Genomic DNA, 24,245 nt, shown 5'->3' on the forward strand with positions numbered 1-24,245 from the left:
GGCTCACAGGCTCTTGGAGGACGGGACCTCCTGCCCTTGGCCTGCCCCTTGCCAGTCTGGGAGCACCAGGCATCCTGGGGCTGGGTGTCCCTGCCAGTGTGGAAGCTGTGCCTTGGGCTCTTTGTCCCTGACTGGCTGGCTGAGGAGCAGGGAGTGACAGAGGGTAGGTTCCCTTGGGACCTGGGCTCTAGCCTCTGAGCCCCAGCTGAATGGTCTTATAAGGCTGGGTTGGCTGAGCCCGTGCTTGCTGCCTCCTATCAGGCCCTGAGTGCTAGCTTGTGGCGCTGTCTACCCATGTGTGTTCATGGTGAGTTCCAAGGCCTTCTTTGGGATGTGCATGGTTATTAGAGTTTCCGTCTATCAGAGCAGGTGTGGGGTAACTGGGAGTGGGAAGTGTTTGTGTTACAGAAAGCCAGCATGGGCGTGATCCCTTCAGGTTCTGCCCTAAGGGAGGCAGAACTGGGTTGGGTACACTGGTAGAAGCTGGGAGGTCCTGGGTAGGGTGAGGCTCAGAGCAGTCAGTTACTTTTGGAGACGTGAAAGCACATTTGTCAACTGCATGGCACAGAGTTGCCTGTGTGAGGGGCTAGAGGGAGCATGGAGCCACACTTTGTGCCTTGGGTCCTGCTGCTCATTTGGGAGGGTGCATGGTCAGAGCATTACTGCTCCCAGAGACCATGTGCATGCTCTTACAAAGCCCACCTGCAGGATTCTCGGGGAGGTCAGAGGTTTCTGTGTGTCAATTACTTAATGAGTGACTGTACCAGGCTGACAAGGCCAGCTGGCTGCCGTTCCCAGGGCCCCAATGGTGCCAGAGGCTTGGCCAGGCCACCTTTTCTGCTCAGCACCTAGCGACCCAGGCTGGGGTGCTCAGGGCCCTCCTGAGCTGGGAGCAGGCATTGGCAAGGGACTCTGGCTGGGCTGCAGTGTCTGAAGGCAGGAATGTGATGTTGACAAACCTGTAAATTTGGGAAGCCACTAGGGTTGTTTGAGAGGCACTCAGGGCAGAGCAGAGGTCACAGGTGGCGGCTGCATAGGAGAAAGAACCTTTATTTGACATTGGGAGGTTCAGCCTGACAAACTTAATTTCTAGTTTGCCCTAAAAACTAGGAAGTTATATGCCCATGTGGGAAGTGAGCCTGCCCAGGAGCTTCTGCTCATCTCATTCCCCACTGCTTCCCAGTACCTCACAGTCCCCTGCTGGTCATTTTTAAGTCCCCTGTGGGCATGTGGTCGACTTGAGTGTGGAGACGGTACCCTGGGTTGTGGAACCAAATTCACATCCGATTGTCTCTGCTTAGCATCACATGACGCTTATTGTCCTCTGTTTCTGTTTTTCTCATTGGTGCACATGGGGCCAGTGCCAGTGTCTCTTTTCAGGCAGCATGAGCCCCGATGGGTAGTGTGAGTTCCTTGCTTGGGTACTGTGCCAGTGAGGCCCCCTGAGCACCACTGCAACCCCACATTGTCTCCAAGCCCTTGGATGAGGCTCCCAGGTGGTTAATGCCCCATGTGTTCTTGCCCACAGGTGGTACGCGTGGGCAGGGCGAGGGGACATGGGGCCCGACATGGAGCTGCCCAGCCACTCCAAGCAGCTCTTGTTGCAGCTGAACCAGCAGAGGACAAAGGGCTTTCTGTGTGATGTCATCATCATGGTGGAGAACTCCATCTTTCGGGCCCACAAGAATGTTCTGGCTGCCAGCAGCATCTACTTCAAGTCCCTAGTCCTGCACGATAACCTCATCAACCTGGACACGGACATGGTCAGCTCCACGGTGTTCCAGCAGATCCTGGACTTCATCTACACGGGCAAGCTGCTGCCCAGCGACCAGCCAGCTGAGCCCAATTTCAGCACTCTCCTTACTGCCGCCAGCTACCTCCAGCTGCCCGAGTTGGCAGCCCTCTGCCGTCGTAAACTCAAGCGAGCCGGCAAGCCCTTTGGCTCCGGACGGGTGAGTGCCACCGGCATGGGGAGGCCTCCCCGCAGCCAGCGGCTGTCCACAGCCTCTGTCATCCAGGCACGGTATCCGGGGCTCATGGACGGACGCAAGGGGGCCCACACCCCCCAGGAGCTCCCCCAGGCCAAAGGCTCAGATGACGAGCTCTTCCTCGGAAGCTCAAGCCAGGAAGGCGTGCATGGCCTGAGCCGGGCCGTCTGTCCCGCCAGTGGGGAGGCTGGCCTGGGCAGCTGCAGCACCAATGGGAGCAGTGGGGGCTGCGAGCAGGAGCTGGGCCTGGACCTGTCCAAGAAGAGCCCTCCCCTGCCCCCTGCCACCCCCGGTCCCCCCCTGACCCCGGAAGACCCTGCCCAGCTGAGTGACAGTCAGCACGGCTCGCCCCTCTCAGCCTCTGCCCCTCCTGTTGCCAACAGTGCCTCTTATGCTGAGCTGGGGGGCACCCCCAATGAGCCCATGGATCTGGAGGGGTCTGAAGATAACCACCTGAGTCTGCTGGAGGGGCCTGGTGGGCAGCCCCGGAAGAGCCTGCGGCACTCAGCCCGCAAGAAGGAATGGAGCAAGAAGGAGCCTATGGTTGGGTCCCCCTTTGAGCGGAGGGAAGCAGGGCCCAAGGGCCCTTGCCCGGGGGAAGAGGGCGAGGGGCTAGGGGACAGGGTTCCCAATGGCATCCTGGCCAGCACTGTTGCGGGGGGTGGCCCCAGTGGGCCTTACACGGAGCCCCCGTACTCCTGCAAGGAGGAGGAGGAGAATGGCAAGGATGGAAGTGAGGACAGCGGGCAGAGTGGGAGCGAGGGGGGCAGCGGCCACGCCGGTACCCACTACATGTACCGGCAGGAGGGCTACGAGACGGTGTCCTACGGGGACAACCTGTATGTGTGCATCCCCTGCGCCAAAGGCTTCCCCAGCTCTGAGCAGCTCAATGCCCACGTGGAGACACACACAGAGGAGGAGCTGTTCATCAAGGAGGAGGGTGCTTACGAGACAGGCAGCGGGGGCGCCGAGGAGGAGGCTGAGGACCTGTCGGCACCCAGCACGGCCTATGCTGCTGAGCCCCGGCCCTTCAAGTGCTCCGTCTGCGAGAAGACCTACAAGGACCCTGCCACGTTGCGGCAGCACGAGAAGACACACTGGCTGACTCGGCCCTTCCCCTGCAACATCTGCGGCAAAATGTTCACCCAGCGCGGCACCATGACACGTCACATGCGGAGCCACCTGGGCCTGAAGCCCTTTGCCTGCGATGAGTGCGGCATGCGCTTCACCCGCCAGTACCGCCTCACTGAGCACATGCGCGTGCACTCGGGCGAGAAGCCCTATGAGTGCCAGCTCTGCGGAGGCAAGTTCACCCAGCAGCGCAACCTCATCAGCCACTTGCGCATGCATACTTCCCCCTCCTAGCTCCTAGAAGCCAAAGACCCTTCTCCCCGGCCCAAGGGTACCCTCTGCAGACTCGCCCTCGGGAGCCAACGGAAGGAAGAAAGAAGCACGGAGGCCAGGCGGGAGGGGCCAGGACCCCCAGGTCCCACAGGGGTAGCTCCTGGTGGCACCTCCAGCCAGCCCCCCCACACCCAGAGCTTTAATGGACAGTCTGTACCAAGGGAAGAGAGAGGAGAGAAGCCGATGGGCCCAAGCTCCGCATGTGCATTGCTGGTGTGCAGTCTACCTCCCGATTCCGCCCAGGCCTCTGGCTCCCCGAGACGGCCACTGCGGGGCCCGTGGGAGTGGGTCATGGGGGTCTTGCTGGGATCTGGCCCCTTTCCCGCAGGCTGGGTCAGAGCAGGGGGCAGTGGGGGCCTCCCTCTGCTGGGGAGGAGCAGGGCTGCCCTGTGGCCAGGGGCGGTGTCTGTGTGCATGCACGAGTGCTTGTCTGTGTGCGGGCCACCCTGGCTCTTCGGGGAATGGTGCTGGAGGGGAGGGGACAGAGCCCTCCTTCCTGGAGCCAGGGGTCACTGCTCACTGGCGCTGGGACAGTCAGGGGGGCCCCCACCGCCTACCTCTCCACAGCTAAAGAGCCCTCTGGGCCTAGGTTGCTGTTATTCCTACTGATCTGTTCCTTTTTTCTTTTTGAATTTTGTTTTTTAAACCAAAACTAACAAGAGTTTATTTTCCTCCCGGCCCCTCGGGGCTGAGCCTGGGTCTGCAGACTGAATGTACAGGGGCAGCTGTCCTCCTGCCCCCGCCCCAGCTGAGGGGCGCCCACCCCTCCAGGCCCCAGAAGCCCTTCTAGGCCAAAGGCTTCCCTGGGCCCCGAGCCCCGCCTCGGCTGCCTCAGGAGAGAGAGTGATTTACCTATAGTTTCCGAGGAATATTCTTTGTTTAGAGGTACTTCTTTTTTATTAAGAGAAAAACCAGTGTAATGTTTATGTGAATGTTTGAACTGGAAGGTCTGGGACTTGGGGGGGGGGGAGGGGGGAGGCTGGACTCAATGCCAGAGCCGTCGGTACTCTTCTTTTTCATTTTCTCTGTGTGTGTGTGTGTGTGTGTGTGTGTGTGTGTGTGTGTGTGTGTGTGTGTGTGTAGTGTGCTCGGTGCGTGTGGACAGATATTGCGCTTTCCTTCCTTCCTTCCCAATCAAGGTGGAGAGACTTCTGACCTTTTGCTACCTCTTGAATTCATGAGAACAGTACGTTGGTGACTGGCAGTTGAGGCCGTGACACTTGTTTTCCTCCTGTTAGTGTGCATAGGAAGACGCGCGTTTGAGTGAGCCAGGCTCTGCCTGGCCCAGGTGGCCCTACTGGGCCCTCCACCCCCAGTGCTCTTAGAGGGGAGCTCCTGCAGCAGCTGAGTCAGCTCGCATGTGTCTTTACCCCCAGAGCATGCGGCTAGCTGTGTCCACCCTGTGGGTGTTCTGAGTCCGTTGTGAAGCGTCAGGGAGCCTGCGTGTGTGCCTCTGATCTGGGGCTGGGTGAGGCAGGTGAGTGCTCCAGCCCCATGGGAGATCGGGGCCTGGAGCCAGCTCCCTGCAGTTCCCTGCCAGGGCCAGGATGAGGTGGAAGTGAGCCCCCCCCCATCCTGTCTCCTGGGCCTGCAAGAGCTGGGACTTGGGAGAGCAGCAACCCCTCCCAGCCAGTGCAGAGGCTTAGGGAGGCACTGGCCAAAGTGATGTATATACCCTCCTGGGGGACAGGGAGAGGGGACCTACCCTGCTTTGGCACCTTCTCTGAGCAGTCCTGGCTGCTCTGGCAAGAGGCTGGCTGCCACCCATTGGCTCAGCTCTGTCTGGAGTCCCACCCTTTACCCCTCAACCCTCACCTTGGGGTTTCTCTACCAGCCACAGGACCCCTCCATGGGCTGGGAGTCGGGCTCACAAGGCCAGACCAAGGTCACCGTGGTTGGTCCCACTGTCCTCAGCTGACTGGAGCCACAGGATTAGGCCAGCAGCTTTATCTTCATTTTGCTTCATGCTTTTCTTTTTTTTTCCTTTCTACTTTACGTTCAGACCAAAAAATTCCAGAGTCATCCTCCACCCTCACCCCTCCAGAGACCCTCCAGCTGAAAACAGCCTGAGTTCAGGGACCCGAATGGTGAAGGGTGTGTTTTGCAAGTGAGGGCTTCTGGCTGAGCCCATCTCAAGGCACCCCCAGCCCCAAGCTGGATCTTCTTCCCTATGGGTGGGAAACAGAGCACTAGACCTAGGGTCTTGTGATCCCACAAGTCAGGTGAGGAGGCACGGTGCTTTCCAGGCCCCTCTGCCCTCCCGACCCCACCCCACTCCGTCAGCACTTAAGCCACACGACACAAAGTCTGTACCACACGGGAATTTTATGTGCGCCTGGCCTGTGTGTGGCCTCTCGGGCCGTGGGCAGCCGCATCCATGAGGTGACCCGTGAGAGTTAGGTAATTCATTTGCAGAGCTTCAGGGACTGGGCGCAAAGGCCCCTCACTCAACGACGTTCGTGCGACATAGTATTGTACCCACCTGAGTATTGTATCGAGCCTTTTCTGTATTTTAACAAGAAAGCAAAACACTAGTTTCCTATTTAAGATTTTAAGGGTTTGTGGGGTGGGGTGGGACTAACACAACACTTGGTTTTGTTTTCTTTTTCCTTTGATTTCATGTGGAGTGTGTGCTTGCGAATGTGTGCGTGGAAATGTGTTAAGAGCCTCACAAGGAAATTAGGCCGTTGGAGGCCAAGGGCGGCTTACAGTTCTCTGCTTTAGTCACTTAATTCCTGAATGTTTCGGAGAAACAGGAAACAGAAAATAGCAGATGTCATGTAGGAAAGAGAGGATAAACAAACAAAAAAAAAAAAAAAAAAAAAAAGCTCATACCCAAATTCACAAAACCTATTTTTTAAACCAAAGCACATTTTGAATGAGTATGGAACCTCAATGGGCTCAGAAAAAAAAAAAGATACTAATATATTTATCTCATTGTTTACATAAACTTTTACAGTTTCAGACCTCAGCAGCTGTAAGGCCAGTCCCAGTGAATCCCCACCTTCTGCTGGAGGCCCTTCTGAGTTGGCTCACGGGCAGAGGGGCAGGCCTGGAGGCCCCCCAGATTCACCTGAGCCCTCCTTCCCAGCCTGAGGCCTCTCAAAGCCCAGCTGGCACCAAAGAGCTTGGGCCGATGCTGACTGCCCCCCAGGCCTCCTGGCCAGACCTCAGAGGTCCTGGCTAGCTGGCACAGCAGGGGGTGGCCGTCAACTCTGGCCACAGGACCCGAGTCTGGGCTTGGGCCCCAGGATGGAGGGTCCCCCACTCTGCCCGTGACCCTCGTGGTGGGTTGATGTGAGGGTCCCTCTCAAGCCAAAAAGCCGGGATCTTTGCACAGCCCCGTTAACTCCAGTGGGTCCCCACCCCCAGGGGACACTCCCACCCCCGGCAGTGGGGGGGTGCTTCCTGGGCTGGTCCTTACCAACACAGACGGTGCAAACACTCTGAACAGTGTTGTTTTTGTATCAATATGTTTGTGCAGTGATGAATGTATTTATTTCTCAGACTTGGGGCGAGTGAGCGGCCGGCTCCGCCACCGCTCGCTCCCACCAGACCGAGCCATCGCAAGGGCTCCTCCAGGATTGCAAAAAAGGTAAAAAAGAGAAGATGAACCTTTAAGCAAAGAAGAATCTCAGAGACTCGCAGCATAGCCATACACCTCAGCCTGTGAAATGAACAATTCGGACCCAGACTGACTTGGAACCTCACGCAGCCTTGTGTGTGTATTTCCCGTTCGTCACCACTCGGGGGCGCTGGGCTGCCCCGCTATGCTCCCACCCCCACCCCGTCAGTATTCACTGGACTGGACCGCGTGCAGGAGTGCGATCTGGGCCGGGCTGGCTGGGCAGGCAGACCCTACTGCCCTCCCCACAGCCGTCCTGAGTGGGGGAGGCCTGGGCAGCCAGGAGGGCAGGGCTCAGGGAAGAAGGGGGGGGGGGCTGCATCCGTCCACCCCCTTGGCTTGGGGAGGAAAGCAGAGGCACCGGGCCTCCAGAGAACAGACCAGGGATCTCAGCCCTGTTGTACCCCTAGAAGGGACCAAGGCCCTTGCTCTTCGCCAGAGTCATGTTGGGGCAGACATTACTGAACCTGTGAACTGATGCCAGGAGTGCTAGGATGGAGAGAGGGACCTACTCAGCCTCAGTGTGACATTCCAGATCAGGGGGTGGAGGTTCGCTGTGGGAATGGAGGCTGCCCAGGCCCCCCTTCCTAGGACCCCTCTCCCCCGCCAGCTTCAGTCACCCACTTTAATTTTTCTACCGGGAACCCCTCCCCCTACCTCACCTTGCTATTTATTGCTGTAATTTATTGACCTCAAAAATGCTGCATAACAGACCTCACTTGGGGCAGGGAGGTTCCCCAGGGCTCCCCCCCTCCACTTGGTGGGGCCCCGTGGGGCCAGGTGCTGAGGGGAGCCTCTCTGTATCCCACCCATCACTTGTTTTCCCCCTCCCCCCTTGGGGGACCCCAGGTTGGGCACCCGCCCATTCGCAAATACCTCGAGGGGGAGGGGGAGGGATGGGGTTATAGCCGTTTTGTTTAATCGGAGAAGCGGGATCACGTCCTACTCTTTATTTCCTTCCTGGAAGGGGGAGGGGCACCGTGATCGCACTCCTGTACTGGCCACCGCCGCTATCCGTCTTCGCATCGAGTTCACTTCCTTTGAGAGTTTGGATAAATTCAGGTCAGAGCTGCAGGTACGCAGCCCACAAGTGTCATAGAAAAAGCAATTCACCGACGACTGATCTCTCCATTCAGAAGCGTGCAGTCTTAATGTACAGTGATGAGAAACTGTTATTTTATGATCTTTTCATTAAAAGCTTGATTGAAAACTATCTTGTATGGGGCCTCTGTGTTCTGTGCCTGTTCTCTTCTGCTAAATGACACACTGCTTTCCTGTGTCCAGCACTTGCAAGACCTAGGAGGGTGGGAGCTGGGATGGGCCATCTGCCCACTATTGTCCTAAGGGCGGGTTTCAGGTGAAATGGCCCCAGGGGCTGGAATCTCACTTGGCCATGTGTGTGCATCCTGGGGTTGGGCTGTGGACCAGGGAACCAGCACCCTAGGGTCAACATCCTTTTGGGCAGTGTTGGCCTGAGTTAGCCTGTTCAGGAAGCAGTGGATATGTAGATAGGGAGAGGGACCTGGTGGCCTGGATGAAGGGAGGTCTGGCTTGGGCCCAGGACCACCTGTTGCAGAGTCGTGCTAGGGCAAGACAAGGGCTCTCTACTGCACACTGCTCCTGATTCCTGCTTAGGGTAAAGGGGGGAGGAAGGAAAAGATAGTCTTAAGTTTCCAGGGGCAGAGACAGTAGTTCCAGTTCCCTGGTGGACTGTCCCAGCTACCAGAGGGGAATCCCAGAATGAGTGAAGATCCAGTAGAAGGGGCAGGGCTGGGGCCAGGAAGGTGGTCAGCCAGCTTAGACCCCTGATTGGACTTTAGATGTTCAAGTGGCTCTAGGTCAGCAGCGGATGACCTCAGACCCCAAAACTCCAGAAGAATATGGACATTGCTGCTCTAAACCATGGTGAGCTCCACTGAATTATTTTTATTTCTTCTTTCAAGTGTGTTTTTTTACATTTGTTTTTAAGTAATCTCTACACCCAACATAGGGCTCGAACTTAACCCTGAGATCAAGAGATGAATGTTCTACCGACTGAGCCAGCCGGTGCCAACTGTTCAATTCTTTTAAAATTCATGGGGCACCTGGGTGGCTCAGTTGGTTAAGTGCCAACTCTTGATCTCGGCTCAGGTCATGGTCTCACAGTTCGTGGGTTCAAGCCCCAGAATGGGCTCTGTGCTGATGGTATGGAGCCTGCTTGGGATTCTGTGTCTTCTCTTGCCCCTCCCCTGCTTGTGCACGTGTACACACTCTAAATAAACTTTATTATTTTATTTATTTTTAATTGTTTAAAATCTTTATTTATTTTTGAGAGAGAGAGAGAGAGAGAGAGACAAAGTGTGAGTGGGGGAGGAACAGAGAGAGAGGGAGACACAGAATCTGAAGCAGACTCCAGGCTCTGAGCTGTCAGCACAGAGCCCGACGTGGGGCTTGAACTCACGAACTGTGAGATCATGACCTGAGCTGAAGTTGGATGCTTAACCAACTGAGCCACCCAGGAACCCCAAATTTTGTTATTTTCTTTAATGTTTGTTTATTTTTGAGAAAGAACACGAGCAGGGGAGGGGCAGAGAGAGATGGAAACATAGAATCCTAAGCAGGCTCCAGGCTCTGAGCTGTCATCACAGAGCCCCACTTGGGACTTGAACTCAGGAGCGGTGAGATCATGACCTGAGCCGAAGTCAGATGCTTAACCGACTGAGTTACCCAGGTGCCCCATAAATAAAATAAAATAAATAAAATAAAATAAAATAAAATAAATTAAAATAAATAAAATAAAATTTGTTTTTGTTTTTTTCCAAGTACTAACTGAACATAGTTTAAATAATCAAAAGCTTCTTTAAAAGGCTTAACACGGGTGCCTGGGCTGGCTCATTTGGAAGAGCATGTGACTCATGATCTCGGGATTGTGAGTTTGAGCCCCATGTTGGGTGTAGAGATTACTAAAAAAAAAAAAAAGAAAAAGGCTTAAAACAAAAAATAGTCTTTTGTTCCCTTAACCCCATCACAATGTATGCAGACCCCCACTTTTAATTTGTAGCATTGTTTATGCATTTATCTCCACATTTCTAAATAGTAGGCTTACACTGCTGTCTTAACTCATCCTTTTCAGAGTTGGGACCTATAGATGGGGATTTTAGTTCAGCTTAGTGCACTTATACCCTCTTCCTCTTCCCTTAAATTCCACCAGATAGTTTAGTTTAAAATTTTTTTTTTTTCCCACGTTTTTATTTATTTTTGGGACAGAGAGAGACAGAGCATGAACGGGGGAGGGACAGAGAGAGAGGGAGACACAGAATCGGAAACAGGCTCCAGGCTCTGAGCCATCAGCCCAGAGCCTGACGCGGGGCTCGAACTCACGGACCGTGAGATCGTGACCTGGCTGAAGTCGGACGCTTAACCGACTGCGCCACCCAGGCGCCCCAAGATAGTTTAGTTTAATCCAGGGGTTGGCAAACTTCTGTAAAGCAGCCAGATAGTAACTATTTTAGCCTTTGTGGGCCATACAGTCTCTACAATGACTTCTCAACCCTGCTGTCACTGCAAAAGCTCCCACTAACAACATAAGGAGGGGGGCATGGCTAAGTTTCATTTAACTTCATTTATAAGAACTGGTGCAGGGGCGCCTGGGTGGCTCAGTCAGTTAAGCATCTGACTTCGGCTCAGGTCATGATCTCATGGTTCATGAGCTTGAGCCCCACGTTGGGCTCTGTGCTGAAAGCTCAGAGCTTGGAGCCCACTTCAAGTTCTGTGTCTCCCCCTCTCTCTGCCCCTCCCCCATTCTCTCTCTCTCTCTTTCTTAGAAATAAATAAATAAATAAATAAATAATAAATAAATAATAAATAAAACTGGTTCAGTGTGCAATTTCTGAATCCATACTTGTCATTATCACTATGTATTTGTTTATTGCTGAACCAAGTGGTGTAGTGCATCTTTTTGTACAATATTTTGTTCTTCTTGAGGTTAATTATGTTTTCAGTTACTTAGATTGATTTGTGTCTCTATCTTCCTCCACCCTTTAACTCTGAAATTCTTCCCAGTACAGCTTTCCACAGAATCAGATGCTGTCTATTCTTTTTCCCTCAAGGGACATCCTTCTGGAACCTGATGTTTTCCTGCACCAATTTGGCGGGAGTTCTCTTGCTTTTTTTCCTGCACTGGAAGCCCACTTTTCTGGATCCCATGTGTTGTTTTCTCAGGTTACCTCCTTGTGTAGATAGGATGTTTTATCTGGTACATCCTGAGAAGGAACACATGGGAGTTAGGTTTTTGAAGCTGAATGTTGAAAATGCTTTTATTTTTTATTTTTTTTTTTAAATTTTTTTTTCAATGTTTTTTTATTTATTTTTGGGACAGAGAGACACAGAGCATGAACGGGGGAGGGGCAGAGAGAGAGGGAGACACAGAATTGGAAACAGGCTCCAGGCTCCGAGCTGTCAGCACAGAGCCCGACGCGGGGCTCGAACTCACAGACGCGAGATCGTGACCTGGCTGAAGTCGGCCGCTTAACCGACTGCGCCACCCAGGCGCCCCTGAAAATGCTTTTAAACTACTCAGAATTGATAGTTTGGCTGGGAATAGAATTGTAGGTTGGATTTCATTTTCCTGTTGAATTTGCAAGTGTTGTTTCATTGGCTTCTACCTTCCAGTGTGATGAGAAGTCCAGTTCCCTTTGTATGTAACCTTCTCTGGAAACTTGTAGTATTGTCTCTTTATTCTAGGTGGTTTGTTCATTCATTGGGTTGGGCACTTGGTGGATTGGTTTCATTCTGGAGACCCATTCCCTTCAGTAAACTTACTCATTTTTAAAACGTGTCAGCAATTATTTTGAATTTCCTTTCTTGTGTTTGTGCTTTGCTTATTGCATTTTGTTCTCTTTTCATAGATGTAATCTCTAAGGAAAATTTAATTTTTTTGACATTTTCTTCTGTTCCTTGCATAGTGTCTAGTTCCTTTTTAGATCGCCACTTTAGGTTAGTTTTTATACTTAAAAAATGTAATTTTAAAGGCTTTCTTCAAATGTTGGGTGACCTTAGCAGGCTCTGATATTCAAGAATGAGACCCTAGGGGTGCCTGGGTGGCTCAGTCATTTGAGCATCCGATTTCAGCTGAGGTCATGATCTCATGGTCCATGAGTTCAAGCCCCTTATCGGACTCTGTGCTGACAGCTAAGAGCCTGGAGCCTGCCTCAGATTCTGTCTCTCTCTCAAAAATAAATAAACATTTAAAAAAATGAAACCCTAAAAAGCATCTTGGAATCAATCCAATAGTTACCTAAGATGTGTGGAATGGAGGGAGATGAGACACTGTTTTTGCCTGTACTGAGCTGGCAGTGGCACTTCTGACAGAGCCTTCTGCCAAACTGGAGATTCTTAGCGCTAGGGGCTTGAAGAACATTCTAGAGAGTGGTGAAAGGTGAGACGAAATACTCTATTGCAGGCAGACTCTAAATCAGGGCCAGGCTGGGGAGTCGTTCCATGGTTAGAGATCAAAGACAGGTTCTGAGCTGTAGGTACCACTGTTCCCTTCCATAAAGTGTTTGGTTTATTATTTTTTTTAAAACATGTTTTTAAACTTTTTTATGTTTTACTTTTATTTATTATTGAGAGACAGAGACAGAGCATGAGCATGGGAGGGGCAGAGAAAGAGGGAGACACAGAATCCGAAGCAGGCTCCAGGCTCTGAGCTATCAGCACAGAGCCTGACACAGGGCTCGAACCCACAGACTGTGAGATCATGACCTGAGCTGAATCGGACGCTTAACTGACTGAGCCACCCAGGAGCCCCTGGAGTGTTTGCTTTAAAACATGCCTCTTTTCAAAAGCCATTTGAGGTAGATGGCAGTGAAGGAATTCTATGTAGTTGAGAATGAGCCGAAAAAAGGAACAAAGAGGGAGGAAAAACTACTCTGTTGCCATTAGGCCAGAAGATGTGACTGAGCGTGTGTGCCAAGAGGGAGGGGAAAAGGTCAGGAAGAGTGAACTAGAGGCTGTTTCCACTTTCGTGCATGAGGAAGTATCCTGGATGCTAAATATTTCAAGAAATGTTTCCCACAAGACCTTCTACGAGAGCATTTGCTAAGTTGCACACCAAATGTACAGGAAACTTTTGAATGGTTCATTCTTCAAACCTGGTAAAAGCCAGGGTGTGTCATTAGAGTCTCAGGTGTGCTGTGAAATGTTACTGTTGGTGATTCCAAAGTGCCACCTGTGCTTCTGCATGTCCTCTGCAGGTAATATGCACATCCACTCTGAACGAGAACGTGTGAGACCTACACTAAAGTGGCCTGGCACCCAATCTGCTCTGACCACCCCCTTGGCACAGGCTGGCCTCTGCCCTCCTACAGCCCTGGGCCTTGAAGAGGAAGGAGCCTGCTGGGAGGCAATGGGGGACCCTTCCTAAACCTGGAACCTGTACAAACCTCACGCTAAGGAGGGCAGTCACCTAGCAGCTGGCTGGAGGAGTGTGGTCAGCACAGTCTCCCTGGGAGAACAGGTAGCCACGTGCCCCAGATTGTCCTCTGCCCACAACAAGCTGAAAGATGGCCTCTATGCTGTAGAAACCAGATAGGCAGAGAGAAAAGGTCTGATTCTTGGGAAAGGCAAGCTGGGCAGGCCTTGGCATCAGCATAGGAGGCTGGCCTACCCTCGGGGCCCAGGCTGTCTTCCTCAGCATCAGGCAGTGTAGGAGGCAGGGATGCTGGAAGTCTTACCAGTTACTGCCCAGCCATAAAGAACCCCCTGTCCTGGGCACTTGGCCTTCTGGGAGGAGAGCAAGCAGCTCCCCTCCCCACTGCACTGGTCTCTGCTAATGCCACTGACCAGTGAGTTAAGGAAATGTCAACAAACAGTCTTGGTGTTAACCTATTTCATGTTCAGCCCTTCTTTCTGGCCACAGGCGACAAAGCTGGTTGCCACCTGCAGGCATCCCTGGTGTGAGATCAGGGCCGGCACCAACGGAATGTCACCATTGGCTTCTCTCTGTCAGGTGGGTGTGCATCCATGTGACATCTGAGGAGCCCAGGACAGTAGACTGTGTGTTGGGCCCAGAGTGCTGGGTTCACTGACGGTGCATGGACGTGGCCCCTGACCTCTTGGATCCTTGAGTCATGTGAAGGCAACAGGCAGATAAAAACTAATGCTAACCCAAGTCCTCCATAGCCAGCACTGTACCAAGTGCTCAGCAGCACTAGCTCTTGCGTTAACTCAACCCTGGGGGTAAATGGTAGTACTGCCCCTGGATCACCTGAGATGAAACACGTCCCAGAACTCACAAGGGAGGGGGACGGTGTCCACAGGAGGCTTCTGTAGCTCTCGAGAGGGTCAGGCCACCTGGAAGGGGACTGCAACCAGAAGCAATGGCAGTGGGGGGCTAGGGGGAGTGTCCCAGACAGACACAACAGTATATACGAAGGCCAGGAGGAGGAGTTGGTGTATTTTTGGAACTGAAGCAATTTTCTTGTGGCCAGAGAGATGTGTGTGGTGGGGGAGGGTGGCACCCAGACTCTAGCCAGGCGGGGAAGGACCTCCAAAGCCAAATCGAACAGTTGGGCTGATCCTAGGGTGTTGCGGCAATGTGTACCTTCCCACCATTGCCATTGCCTCCCCAAGTGGGCCCTGCATTTGGGGGGCCACCCCCAGCATTCTGTCCACAGGATGGCCTGGCCCATCCTCAGGAGAGGGAAAGGGGTGTATGCGCATGCTCAGGTTGTCATAATAGAGCACCACAGAAACCAGAGCTGAACAGTAATTTCTCACGGTCCTGGAGGCTGGAGGCCTGAATCCATGTGTCAACGGAGTTGGTTTCTCCTGAGGCCTCTCTCCTTGGCTTGTAGATGGCTGTCCTCCCTCTGTGAGTGTCTGTGTCCACGTTTCCTCTTATAAGGATCCCAGTCAGATTGGCTTAGGGGACACCCTAACAGCCTCATGTTAACCTAATTACCCCTCTAAAGACCTCCATCTCCAAATACAGTCACATTCTGAGGTGCTGGGTCTTCCAAGCTTAGGGATTCTGGGGGACATAACTCAACCCATAACAGAGGTGTGCCATGTGCAGCTTTAGGTGGCCGCAAAGGTGCCAGGCAGCCCTCTGTCCACACCACAGGCTCTGCAAGCTTGGCCTCCTGGCCTCAGTGTCTGCCTTTCCTTCTGCGGGCAGTAAGCCCAGCGCCCTTGCTCACTCAGATCCTCTCTGCCCTCAGCAGGCACCTGCTGGGCCCCTGTGTCCTGCAGTGAAGGCGTCTCATCCACAGCAGGCCACTTGGGGAGCTGGTGAGGCTCCGTCCTGGGGCCCTTTGGTGGCTGCCTTCCCTGCCCTCACCCCGCCTTCCTCATCAAGCTTTCTTGTCGCATGTCCATATTGCACTGTCGCCTTGGCCACAGGCTACTGCAGAGGTGTGTGGAACAGTTGGTTGTGGCCACCAGGGGCCTGCGGTAGCCATGGAGGGGGTGAGGGAGAAGTGGTGGCTTCCATCTTGGGGTGACAGGAGGCAACAGGAGCCCAGTTGGTGAGTTCCCAGAAACCCAGGCAGGCCCGCAGTGGGAGTCTCCAGGCTGTGTGCCTCTGGAGGTGAACGTCGCTGTCTTCAGTCCCCTTTCTTGGCTCATGCCAGTGGACTGTCAGCAAAACCCCTGGGATCTCACCTTCCCATGTCCCTACATAGCCTGTCCACTTAGGGGAACACAGACGGCAGCATTCAAGAGCAGCTCAAGGGAGGCAGCTGCTCACTAGCCTCTGTCCTTTGGTAGGAGACACAAGGTACTGCTAGGGCTATTGCTCTGCTGCAGTGCCAGGCAGCTGACCTAGCCAGGTCGGGAAAATGGCAGGGGCACCAGGGTCCAGGGGTGTCCTTTCAAGGAGGCAGAGGCAGGCCTATGGGTGTGGCAGGTTTTGGCAAATGAGCAAGGGGCAGGCTGTGGGGTCAGAGGAAGGACGTGGTTTGGGGCCACAGCTCTTCTGGGTCATGGCTGGTTTGTGGCCTACGCTCTTGGACAAGATGCCACATCTCTGCAGTGGAGACGGCCTGTCCACATGCCCATTCAACAACTCTGTGTGCCAGGCCCTGTCCTAGCTGTGCTCCTATTCCAGTGCAGGACACAGTACAGATTGTAGGTGGGTACCCATGCTGGGTAGACACAGTAAAAGTGCCATAGGAGGTTGTGATTTGGGGTGGGGTCTCCAAGAAAGGCTTTCTTAAGAAGATGGAATTGCGGGGAGGGTTGAAGGACATGAGGAAAGGGCTGGGCAGGGGGAGGAGCAGGTGCAAAGGCCCTGTGGCAGGTAGGTGAGTCTAAGCAGCAGTAGGGGACAGATTCCTGGGCTCTGAGGCCGGTTGCCTGGAAGAACAGGCTGGGCTGAGCAGCGTGAGGGCATGGACTTGTGGGAAGCTGCCAGAAAGCTGAGAGTGTGTATATGTGTGTGTTGGAGGCAGGGGGGGATCAGTTGACCCCTGGTTGCTGTGGGTAGATGAGGTGGGAGCAGGCTGACTACTTAGGAAGTTTTGGAATGATCCGGTCTGGAGGAATAGCATTGAACATGTTTAAAAGAGGTCAGAAATTGGAAACTTGTTTTTTATTTAAATTTATTTAACCAGGGTTTCTGTGTCACTTACTAGTGCCAGATGTGTTCTAAGGGCTTTGCAAACATCAGCTTCTTTATTCTTCATAACAGCACTGATGAGGTAGGTGGCTTCTCCCCTCACAGTGGAAGTGGAGGGACAGGGCAGTAATTTGCCATGCAGCAGGCCCCAGGATTTGGGGACAGGCTGGAGGGAGGGTGAGAGAGGTCAACGAATCAGGTTTCTAGGACATCAAGAACATCAAGATTTCTAGGACAACAGCTGGAGGAGAGGGGGCAGGACTACCTGGGGGGGCCATGGGGGCAGTGTTGGGGGTGAACCTCCTGGTGAGGGTGCATGGGGACGGGGTCACCCCTCAGGGTGGCAAATGGGCATCACCACATGGGGAGGGCTCAACTGCAGGACACTGTGTGACATCTCCGAGGGAGAGAGGGGATGGAAGAGGAACAGCTGTAGTGAGAGGGGCCGGAGATGAGGGAACCTGGTGCAGGGAAGGGGCTTTAACCAGGAAGCCAAGACCTGCTTCCCTTGGGTGAGTCCTTGGGATCATGGGCCATTCCCCTCCCCTTGAATGAGCCTGGCTTCAGGAGAGTCCTGGAGGCCTTTCCTGGCAAGCGAGCTATAGGGCAGGTTGGCACTGGTCAGAACTGGTGGCCAGGTGCCCATCTTCGAACAGCACCTGAGACTCGGCTCTCTTCTCCAGCACCTGTCCTGAGACTTTGTACGCCATGCAAAAGAACTTTTGATTTCGTATTCTTTTACATTTTTAAAAGTTAAAAAAAATATTATTTTTTTTAATGTTTGTTTACTTTTGAGAGGGACAGAGACAGGATGCGAGTGAGTTAGGGGCAGAGAGAGAGGGAGACACAGAATTGTATCAGGCTCCAAGCTCCAAGCTGTCAGCACAGAGCCCTACACGGGGCTCGAACTCACAAGCTGTGAGATCATGACCTGAGCTGAAGTCAGATGCTCAACCGACTGAGCCACCCAGGCGCCCCTAAAAAAATTTGTTTTAATTTTATGTTAGAGCACAAACGAGCAGGGGAGAGGGGCAAAAGGAGAGAGAGAGAATCCCAAGTAGGCTCCACACTCGGCGTGGAGCCCAATGCAGGCCTCTACCCAATGACCCTGGGATCACGACCTGAACCCAAAATCAAGAGTTGGAACTTCAACCTTCTTCCTTTAAAGAACATCTTCTCCTTCTTCCTTTAAAGATCTTGCCCATTTACCTGGTAATCATAGTTATTTTAGCATAAGTCCTAAATCATATTTTTTCACTAGATGAGATATCTCCAGACATGACACTTAATTTTTAAACAGAACACTAATGATTACAAGTTTCCTTTTTGTGATTACTGTAAAGCCTTTAACGAACCATTTAATGCCTAGTGTTTTGTTTTTCTTTTTTAATTATTCCCCAAATTTTCAGGAGTGGAATAATTGGGTCAAAAGATCTGAACATATGTATGGATCCTGACATATATTTCGAAGTCTTTTCCACAGGAAAAACTGACCAGTTTGCAAGTTCCATCTTCAATTGGGGAACCAATGTTGTCTCCATTATTCTGCATTAGGTATTAGTATTTTATTAACCTTACTGATCCGATCTTGGCTCTTGCATAACATTTTTTGCGTGAGGGGCGAAGCGGGATCCTGCCTGACCTTCGTCTACCGCGGCTCTGGGCGGGGCGGGGGTGGGGGGTGGGGTGGGGGGCGTTGGAGGGTGCGCTGTGCTCGGGCGCCCCCTGTCGCCCATTGTGACGCCGGCCGCGTGCCGGATTCCCTAGGCGAGCGGCGGAGGCGGCGGCGGGGCAGAGCCCCTAAACCATGGCCGAGTCACAAGAGCTGCTGCTGCAGCTGCAGAAGGACAACCGCGACGGGCGACTACGGAAGCAGGAGCTGGAGGAGCTAGTGCGGGGGCTTGAGGCCGAGAGCGAGAGCCTCACCGGGCGCCTGCAGGACCTGCGGGAGCGTGAGCGCAGGTGCGCGGGAAGCGGGGCTCGATGGGGACGAGGCGGGCGCGCGAGGGTCAGTACTACGGGTGGTGGCACCTAGGCCTGGGCAGAGCGGCTGGCCGGCCCGTCGGTTACGCCTCCCCGCAGGGCCCGAACCTCCGCTCTAAGCCGGCGGGACCTGGAAGATCTACTCAGGGGACCCACGAAGGGGAGGGTGCGGCGAGCCGGCGCGGGCTTCCTCGGCCTCACTAGTAACTGGCCTTTCCCGGCGGTTGCGGGAGTCTGAACACCCGCCGCCTCCCTCGGTGGCACCGCCTCAGTTTCCCCTCTGCAGCCTACAGCGGAAGCGAAGCCAGGCGGCGCGGGCCCAGAGAGGGGAGGCGCGCGAGGCAGCGCGGGAGCGCGCGGAGCGCGCGCGCGCGCTGCTGGAAGCGGCGGAGCAGCACAAGCAAGACTTGGTGGGGCCTGGGACTCGACTGGGGCTATGCCTGCGGAGAGGGCGGGGCCCTAAATAGGACCCGGGCAGGGTCGGGACCCAGTGTGGGGCCGTTCCGATGCTGGGGACCCCGCCCCGCCTGGGGTAGGGCCAGCAGCTGAGCCTGGGGTCTCTGAGAGGCCCAGACTGCCCCCCTCAACCCTATCCACAGGAGCAACACAACCGGCAGCTGCAGGAGCAGTGGGAGGAGCTGTCAAGTCAGGTACAGTCAGGAGGCGGCCTTAGTCTCTAGCTTCCCCTAGGAAGTCCCGTTGTAGTCCTCGCCCCGGTTTTTACCCTGTCCCGGCCATTAAGGACATCCCCTGCCCCTTGAAGCCCCGCAAACCCCGTCCTCACAAGACCCATCCCTAGCTCTTCTACTACGGAGGGGAACAACTGAGTCAACAGCGCGCAGAACAGCAACTCGGGACCCAACTGATGGCGTTGCAGGTGTTTGGGTGGGGCCCCCAATGCCGGAGCGGCGGTGCGAGCAGCTCCCTGAGGGGCGGGGGTGGGCCGAGCGGATGCGTGGGTGGGGTTCCGGGAGTGCTGGTCTCCTGACATTCCTTGGATCCGTCGGAAGAAACAACTGGAGATGGTGGAGGCCAAGCACGCCAAGCAGGCCGAGGGCCTGCGGCAGGTGCGAGTGGAGCTGGGGTTTGAGGGAGAGTGTCGGTTTCGAGTGTGGGTGGAGCCTGGGCAGGTGCAGGATGGAGAGGGGTTATTATCCCAAGTCTTATCAGGGCCCTCCACATCCCAGGGCGTGCAGCGGACGGAGGAGGCTTGGGCCAGCTTTCAGGAGCAGAGCGGAGTCCTGCAGGTACGACCCTCAGTCCCAAGAGCAGCTCACCTCCGACTCCACTGTGGCTTCCACTCCTCCACCCCCAGAGCTGCTCCTCTCCCTCCCCGCCCCACCCCACCCCCGAGATCTCCTCTGCGAGTCCTGGCGCCTTACTCCCTCCCCCTCCAGGAGCTGCAGGGAAAGGTGATGGAGGCGGCGGCTGCGCTGGACGCCTCGAGGGGCGGCCCGGAACTGTAAGGGGTTCAGGACTGTGGGGGTAAGGTGGGGTGGCTGTGGAACCGAGGCAGATCGTCCACCTCGATGCGCTTCCTGGCAGGTGCGACTCCCAGCTTCGACGGATGCAGGACTGCGCGGGCTCGCTCATGGAAGAGGTGGCCAAGGCCGACTGTGTGAGCGCGGGCCCTGGGAGGGGCGCGCTGGAGTCGGGACCCAACACATGGGAGATACCCACACCCACGGGGTCCCACCTCCCCTCGAGGGCCCGCCCCCCGACGGAATCGCAACCCCCGTACCCGCCCTGCGGGAGACTGGTCCCCTACGATTCCCTCCTGCTCCTTGAGAGACTCGGACCTCGCGGCGCCCTCCGCTCCGGCGCTGAGCTAGACGCTGCTCCGTCTTTCCGTAGGAGAGGCGGCTTTTCGGCGGCACCGGCGGGGCGGGCCTCAGGTGAGCCAGTGGCAGGCGGCGGGCGCTCTGGGCGTCTTGCCCGCCACTGCCCGTCTGTCCGTCCGTCCGTCCTTGGGTCCGCAGGCTGTGGGCTCTGGGCGCGCTGCAGACGCTGCTGTTGCTCCCGCTCGGTTTCTTGGCGCTGCCTATGCTCTGCCTGATGCTGGTGAACCCCTCCGCCCTCCGCGGGGGGCTCCCGCGCTTCGACTCGGACGCAGCCTTCCGCGGTTTGCGCTACACTCTGTCCCCGCTGCTCCAACTGCGCGCGCGCGGCCTTCTGCCCGCCTAACGCGCATCATGCCGGCCGTGGCCACAAGCACTAAGCACTTCTGTCTTCCGTGTGGTTTCTGGGCGCCTGGGGGGAGGCCGAGGGGAGACTCCTGGGGTGGGGGGTGTAATGTGTCCCTCGGCCCAGCGGCCCTGGCACCTCCGGCGCAGAGGGTGTTGGGCCTTCCAGGCGGTGCTTAAGTTTGCAGAGGCTGTCCCGGGCGCCTCTCGGCGGAGCCCGCGACTCGGGAGTGAGCAGGGTGCGTCCTCGTCTGACACCGGCGCCTTGGGCTGGCTCGCACCAAGGAGCTCCCGGGAGGGGTCCCCTTTCCTACAGCCCCTGCTGCCACGCCTGAGCCAACTCGGAAGTTGGCCAGTATCTTTTGCTAAACTTGCTTTTTCCCTGCTAGTGAGCCTGGGGGTTGGGGGAGCAGGCCGGTCAAGTCCTCTCCGTGGAGATCCGTGGTTCCTCTGGCCCGGCTGCGTGGGGGTGATTTAGTTCCCCACAGCACCTCTTGTATTTTTTCAGGGTCGGTTCTTCCCGGTGCCGGTCCAGGCATTCCTCTCCTGTGGTCCGCCCCGCTTTCGGGGAGTCCCAGCCCTGCTGGCAGTGCACGCTCACCACTGCAGTCTTTGTGAGGACTCGTCCTTTTACTCATGTGAAATGCTGTGCTTAGTGGAAATGATGAACCTTGAGTTCCATTTTGCCTGTTACAAATACTGCCCTACTTTTACCCGTTACATTTTTTGGTAGTAAAATTGTTCCGTGTATCTCCTTGTTGCCGGCGCGGCACACAGGTTTTTGCTGTGGCCTCCAAATAATCGTTTTCTTATTGATTTGTTGGTGTTTTTTAGTCTTTTGGGAGTTAAATTTGTTTATGTAATCCTGTGTATAAAATTCTATCAAATTTAAGACTTAACGTGCTGTGTCCTAAATGGATTTCATTCTTGGGGTGCCTGGGTGGCTTGGTTGTGTTTGACCCTTGCCTAGGAGTTGTAAAGATATTCTCATACGATGGTTTATTTTTTTTAATTTATTTTTAATTTTTTAAATTTATTTATCTATTTTTAGAGAGAGAGAGAGAGAGAATTCCAAGCAGGCTCTGCACAGTCAACACACAGCCAGTCACAGGGCTCAAACTTACCAACTGTGAGACTACGGATGATGTTAGCTTAAATCAAGAGTCCTGTGCTTAACTTAGCCAACCAGGTGCCCCTCTCATATCTTACTTTTAAAAGAATTTTATTTTGGGGCGCCTGGGTGGCTCAGTCGGTTAAGCGGCCGACTTCGGCTCAGGTCATGATCTCGCAGTCCGTGAGTTCAAGCCCCACGTCAGGCTCTGTGCTGACAGCTCAGAGCCTGAAGCCTGTTTCAGATTCTGTGTCTCCCTCTCTCTGACCCTCCCCCGTTCATGCTCTGTCTCTCTCTGTCTCAAAAATAAATAAACGTTAAAAAAAGTAAAAAAAAAAAGTTTTATTTTGAGAGAGAGAGGGAGAGAAAGAGAGAGAGAGAAAGAGAGAGAGAGAGAGAGCGCGCGCGTGCGTGCGCGCGTGGGGGAGGGGCAGAGAGAGAGAATCCCAAGCAGGCTCCACACTGTCAGCACAGAGCCCAACACATACTCAAACCCACTAACCTTGAGATCATGGCAAGAAATCGAGTCCAACGCTTAACGGACTGAGCCACCCAGGTGCCCCCCCCCCTTTAATACTTTTAATTGGTGTAAACATTTTGTTTAGCCATTCATTATAACATTTTGTTGCTAACCATTTTGTTTATTCATTCATGCATAGATGGCCATTTGGGTTGTTTCCACCCTGTGGTTGTGGTAAATAATGCTTCTGTGAACAAATATTTGAGTCTCTGCTTTCACTTCTTTTGGGTGTGTACACAGAAGTGGAATTGCTGGATTAGTACTTCTGTGTTTGATTTTCTGAGGACCTGCTCTACTCTGTTCCACAGTGGTTGCTGCACTTTACATTTCCACCAGCAGATCACAAGGGTTCCGATTTCTCCACATCCTCACCAACATTGGTTGAAGTTTTAAAAATAAGGAAAAATGCATGCCTTAGTTGGTTGAGGGTCCAACTTCCATTCAGGTCATGATCTCGCGTGAGGTGGAGCCCCACATAGGGCTCTAGGCTGACAGTTCAGAGCCTGCTTGGGATTCTGTTTCTCTCCTTCTCCCGCACTCATGCTTTCTCTCTCTCTAAATAAATAAACTTTAAAAAATTAAAAATAGCCATCTTCATGAGTGTGATTTTCTTTTGCTTTCAGTTTTTAGGCATTGCGTTATTTTTTTTCTTCCAAGTTTTTTATTTATATTTGTCTTTATTTTTTATAGTTTATAATTACAGAATCAAATCCATGAAAGAAGATATTTTGGGGAAGTCTAGCTTTTTATCCCTGTGCCCTCTACCCTCTTGCCTGCATTCCCTTAGAGGAAACATTTGATTGTTTTAATGGACTTTTCTTTTTTCCCCTTAGCTAAGTGAAATATATCCAGTCACAACCTCTTCCCTCTTCCCAGTCACAACCTGTTCCCTTCTTAGGTGAACACATGGACTTCTCTGCTCCTCTTTTAGCACCTGGCTCTGAGCAGTGTCAGAGAAGTTGTGTCCTTTACTGAACTGCAATGACATGGGTGGATTCCCATGATTTGCTATATCACATCAATAACTCAATGAGGAGCCTTCTGCTAACACTTTTCTGTATTTTTCCAGATCGTCTTTGAGATAGATTCCTAAAAATGGGATTGTGGGTCAAGGCTGGCTCCATACAGGATAGTGCTGGAGACCTGCCCTTTCCATTCCCACAATCACTGGATATGTCCCCTGTTATCGCACTGGGGATTTTTGTCAGAGAGGTGAGAAATGGCACTTCAGTGCAGTTTTAATATGCATTTACCTTATGATCAAGGTTAAGGAGCCCTGTGTGGGGCTCAAACTCACGACCCTGAGATCCAAGACCTTAGCTGAGATCAAGAGTCAGACGCTTAACCAACTGAGCCACCCAGGCACCCAAAGTTAAGGATATTTTTTTTTTAATTTTTTTTTTTAACGTTTTATTTCTTTTTGAGACAGAGACAGAGCATGAACGGGGGAGGGGCAGAGAGAGAGGGAGACACAGAATCCGAAGCAGGCTCCAGGCTCTGAGCCATCAGCCCAGAGCCCGACGCGGGGCTTGAACTCACGGACTGCGAGATCGTGACCTGAGCTGAAGTCGGACGCTTAACCGACTGAGCCACCCAGGCGCCCCAGATATTTTTATATTTAAGTGCCAGTTACCTTTCTTTTTCTGTAAACTACTCATATCATTTGCATATCTGAAAAATGTAGGATTGTAGGGTTTTCTTCTTCCTCGGTTGGCATTTTCACTTTGAGATCTTTACTGTTTGTCTTTTACTTCGTTCATGGTGTTTCTTTTGCTATCCATACACTGGTTGTAACAACGTACCTGCCTGTATTGATTCTGGATTTTGGTTAGG

General features: G+C 53.6%; 2 protein-coding genes and 1 long non-coding RNA gene across 7 annotated transcripts in view; 2 read left to right on the plus strand and 1 right to left on the minus strand.

Moving 5' to 3' along the window:
* Positions 1 to 8,230, plus strand: part of HIC2 (HIC ZBTB transcriptional repressor 2) — a 28,838-nt gene extending 20,608 nt beyond the window's left edge. Inside the window, exons 3-4 of one of the 2 annotated variants that reach the window (XR_009251107.1) lie at positions 1,529 to 3,605; positions 6,900 to 8,230. Coding sequence is in view for 1 of the 2 variants with exons in the window: in XM_058692877.1 (XP_058548860.1) it covers positions 1,529 to 3,353 (1,825 nt within the window). In the remaining variant the exon portion in view is untranslated. Of the gene's footprint in view, positions 1 to 1,528 lie in introns of both variants that reach the window. The other variant, XM_058692877.1, reaches the window with a different exon arrangement.
* An 8,343-nt stretch (positions 8,231 to 16,573) lies between these two features.
* LOC131489809 (uncharacterized) lies at positions 16,574 to 18,273 on the minus strand. Its single transcript, XR_009250754.1, has 2 exons — positions 18,110 to 18,273; positions 16,574 to 16,781 (listed from the first exon to the last, which is right to left on the minus strand). It is a non-coding gene; the product is annotated as an uncharacterized LOC131489809 (long non-coding RNA).
* Positions 18,274 to 18,362: 89 nt separating this feature from the next.
* Positions 18,363 to 21,673, plus strand: TMEM191C (transmembrane protein 191C). Of its 4 annotated transcripts, none has more exons than XM_058692879.1 (10): positions 18,363 to 18,577; positions 18,885 to 19,008; positions 19,198 to 19,248; positions 19,398 to 19,475; positions 19,609 to 19,665; positions 19,786 to 19,845; positions 19,996 to 20,060; positions 20,144 to 20,216; positions 20,453 to 20,493; positions 21,290 to 21,673. In XM_058692879.1, the coding sequence occupies exons 1-10, from the start codon at positions 18,423 to 18,425 to the stop codon at positions 21,435 to 21,437; spliced, it is 852 nt and encodes a 283-aa protein (XP_058548862.1). In that variant the 5' UTR covers positions 18,363 to 18,422; the 3' UTR covers positions 21,438 to 21,673. The 4 variants fall into 4 exon arrangements, with proteins under 4 accessions (XP_058548862.1, XP_058548861.1, XP_058548863.1 ...); XM_058692878.1 differs by lacking the exon at positions 21,290 to 21,673 and adding an exon at positions 20,578 to 20,819; XM_058692880.1 differs by lacking the exons at positions 19,609 to 19,665; positions 21,290 to 21,673 and adding an exon at positions 20,578 to 20,819.
* The last annotated feature ends 2,572 nt before the right edge of the window (positions 21,674 to 24,245 follow it).

The sequence above is a fragment of the Neofelis nebulosa genome, chromosome 11 (assembly GCF_028018385.1).
Source record: "Neofelis nebulosa isolate mNeoNeb1 chromosome 11, mNeoNeb1.pri, whole genome shotgun sequence".
Taxonomy (NCBI): Eukaryota; Metazoa; Chordata; class Mammalia; order Carnivora; family Felidae; genus Neofelis; species Neofelis nebulosa.

Coding starts and splice junctions, on each gene's coding strand:
- TMEM191C (XM_058692878.1), top strand. CDS start 18,423: ATGGCCGAGTCACAAGAGCTGCTGCTGCAGCTGCAGAAGGACAACCGC. Junction 19,249..19,397: donor GGGAGGAGCTGTCAAGTCAG/GTACAGTCAGGA, acceptor ACCCATCCCTAG/CTCTTCTACTACGGAGGGGA. Junction 19,476..19,608: donor CCCAACTGATGGCGTTGCAG/GTGTTTGGGTGG, acceptor ATCCGTCGGAAG/AAACAACTGGAGATGGTGGA.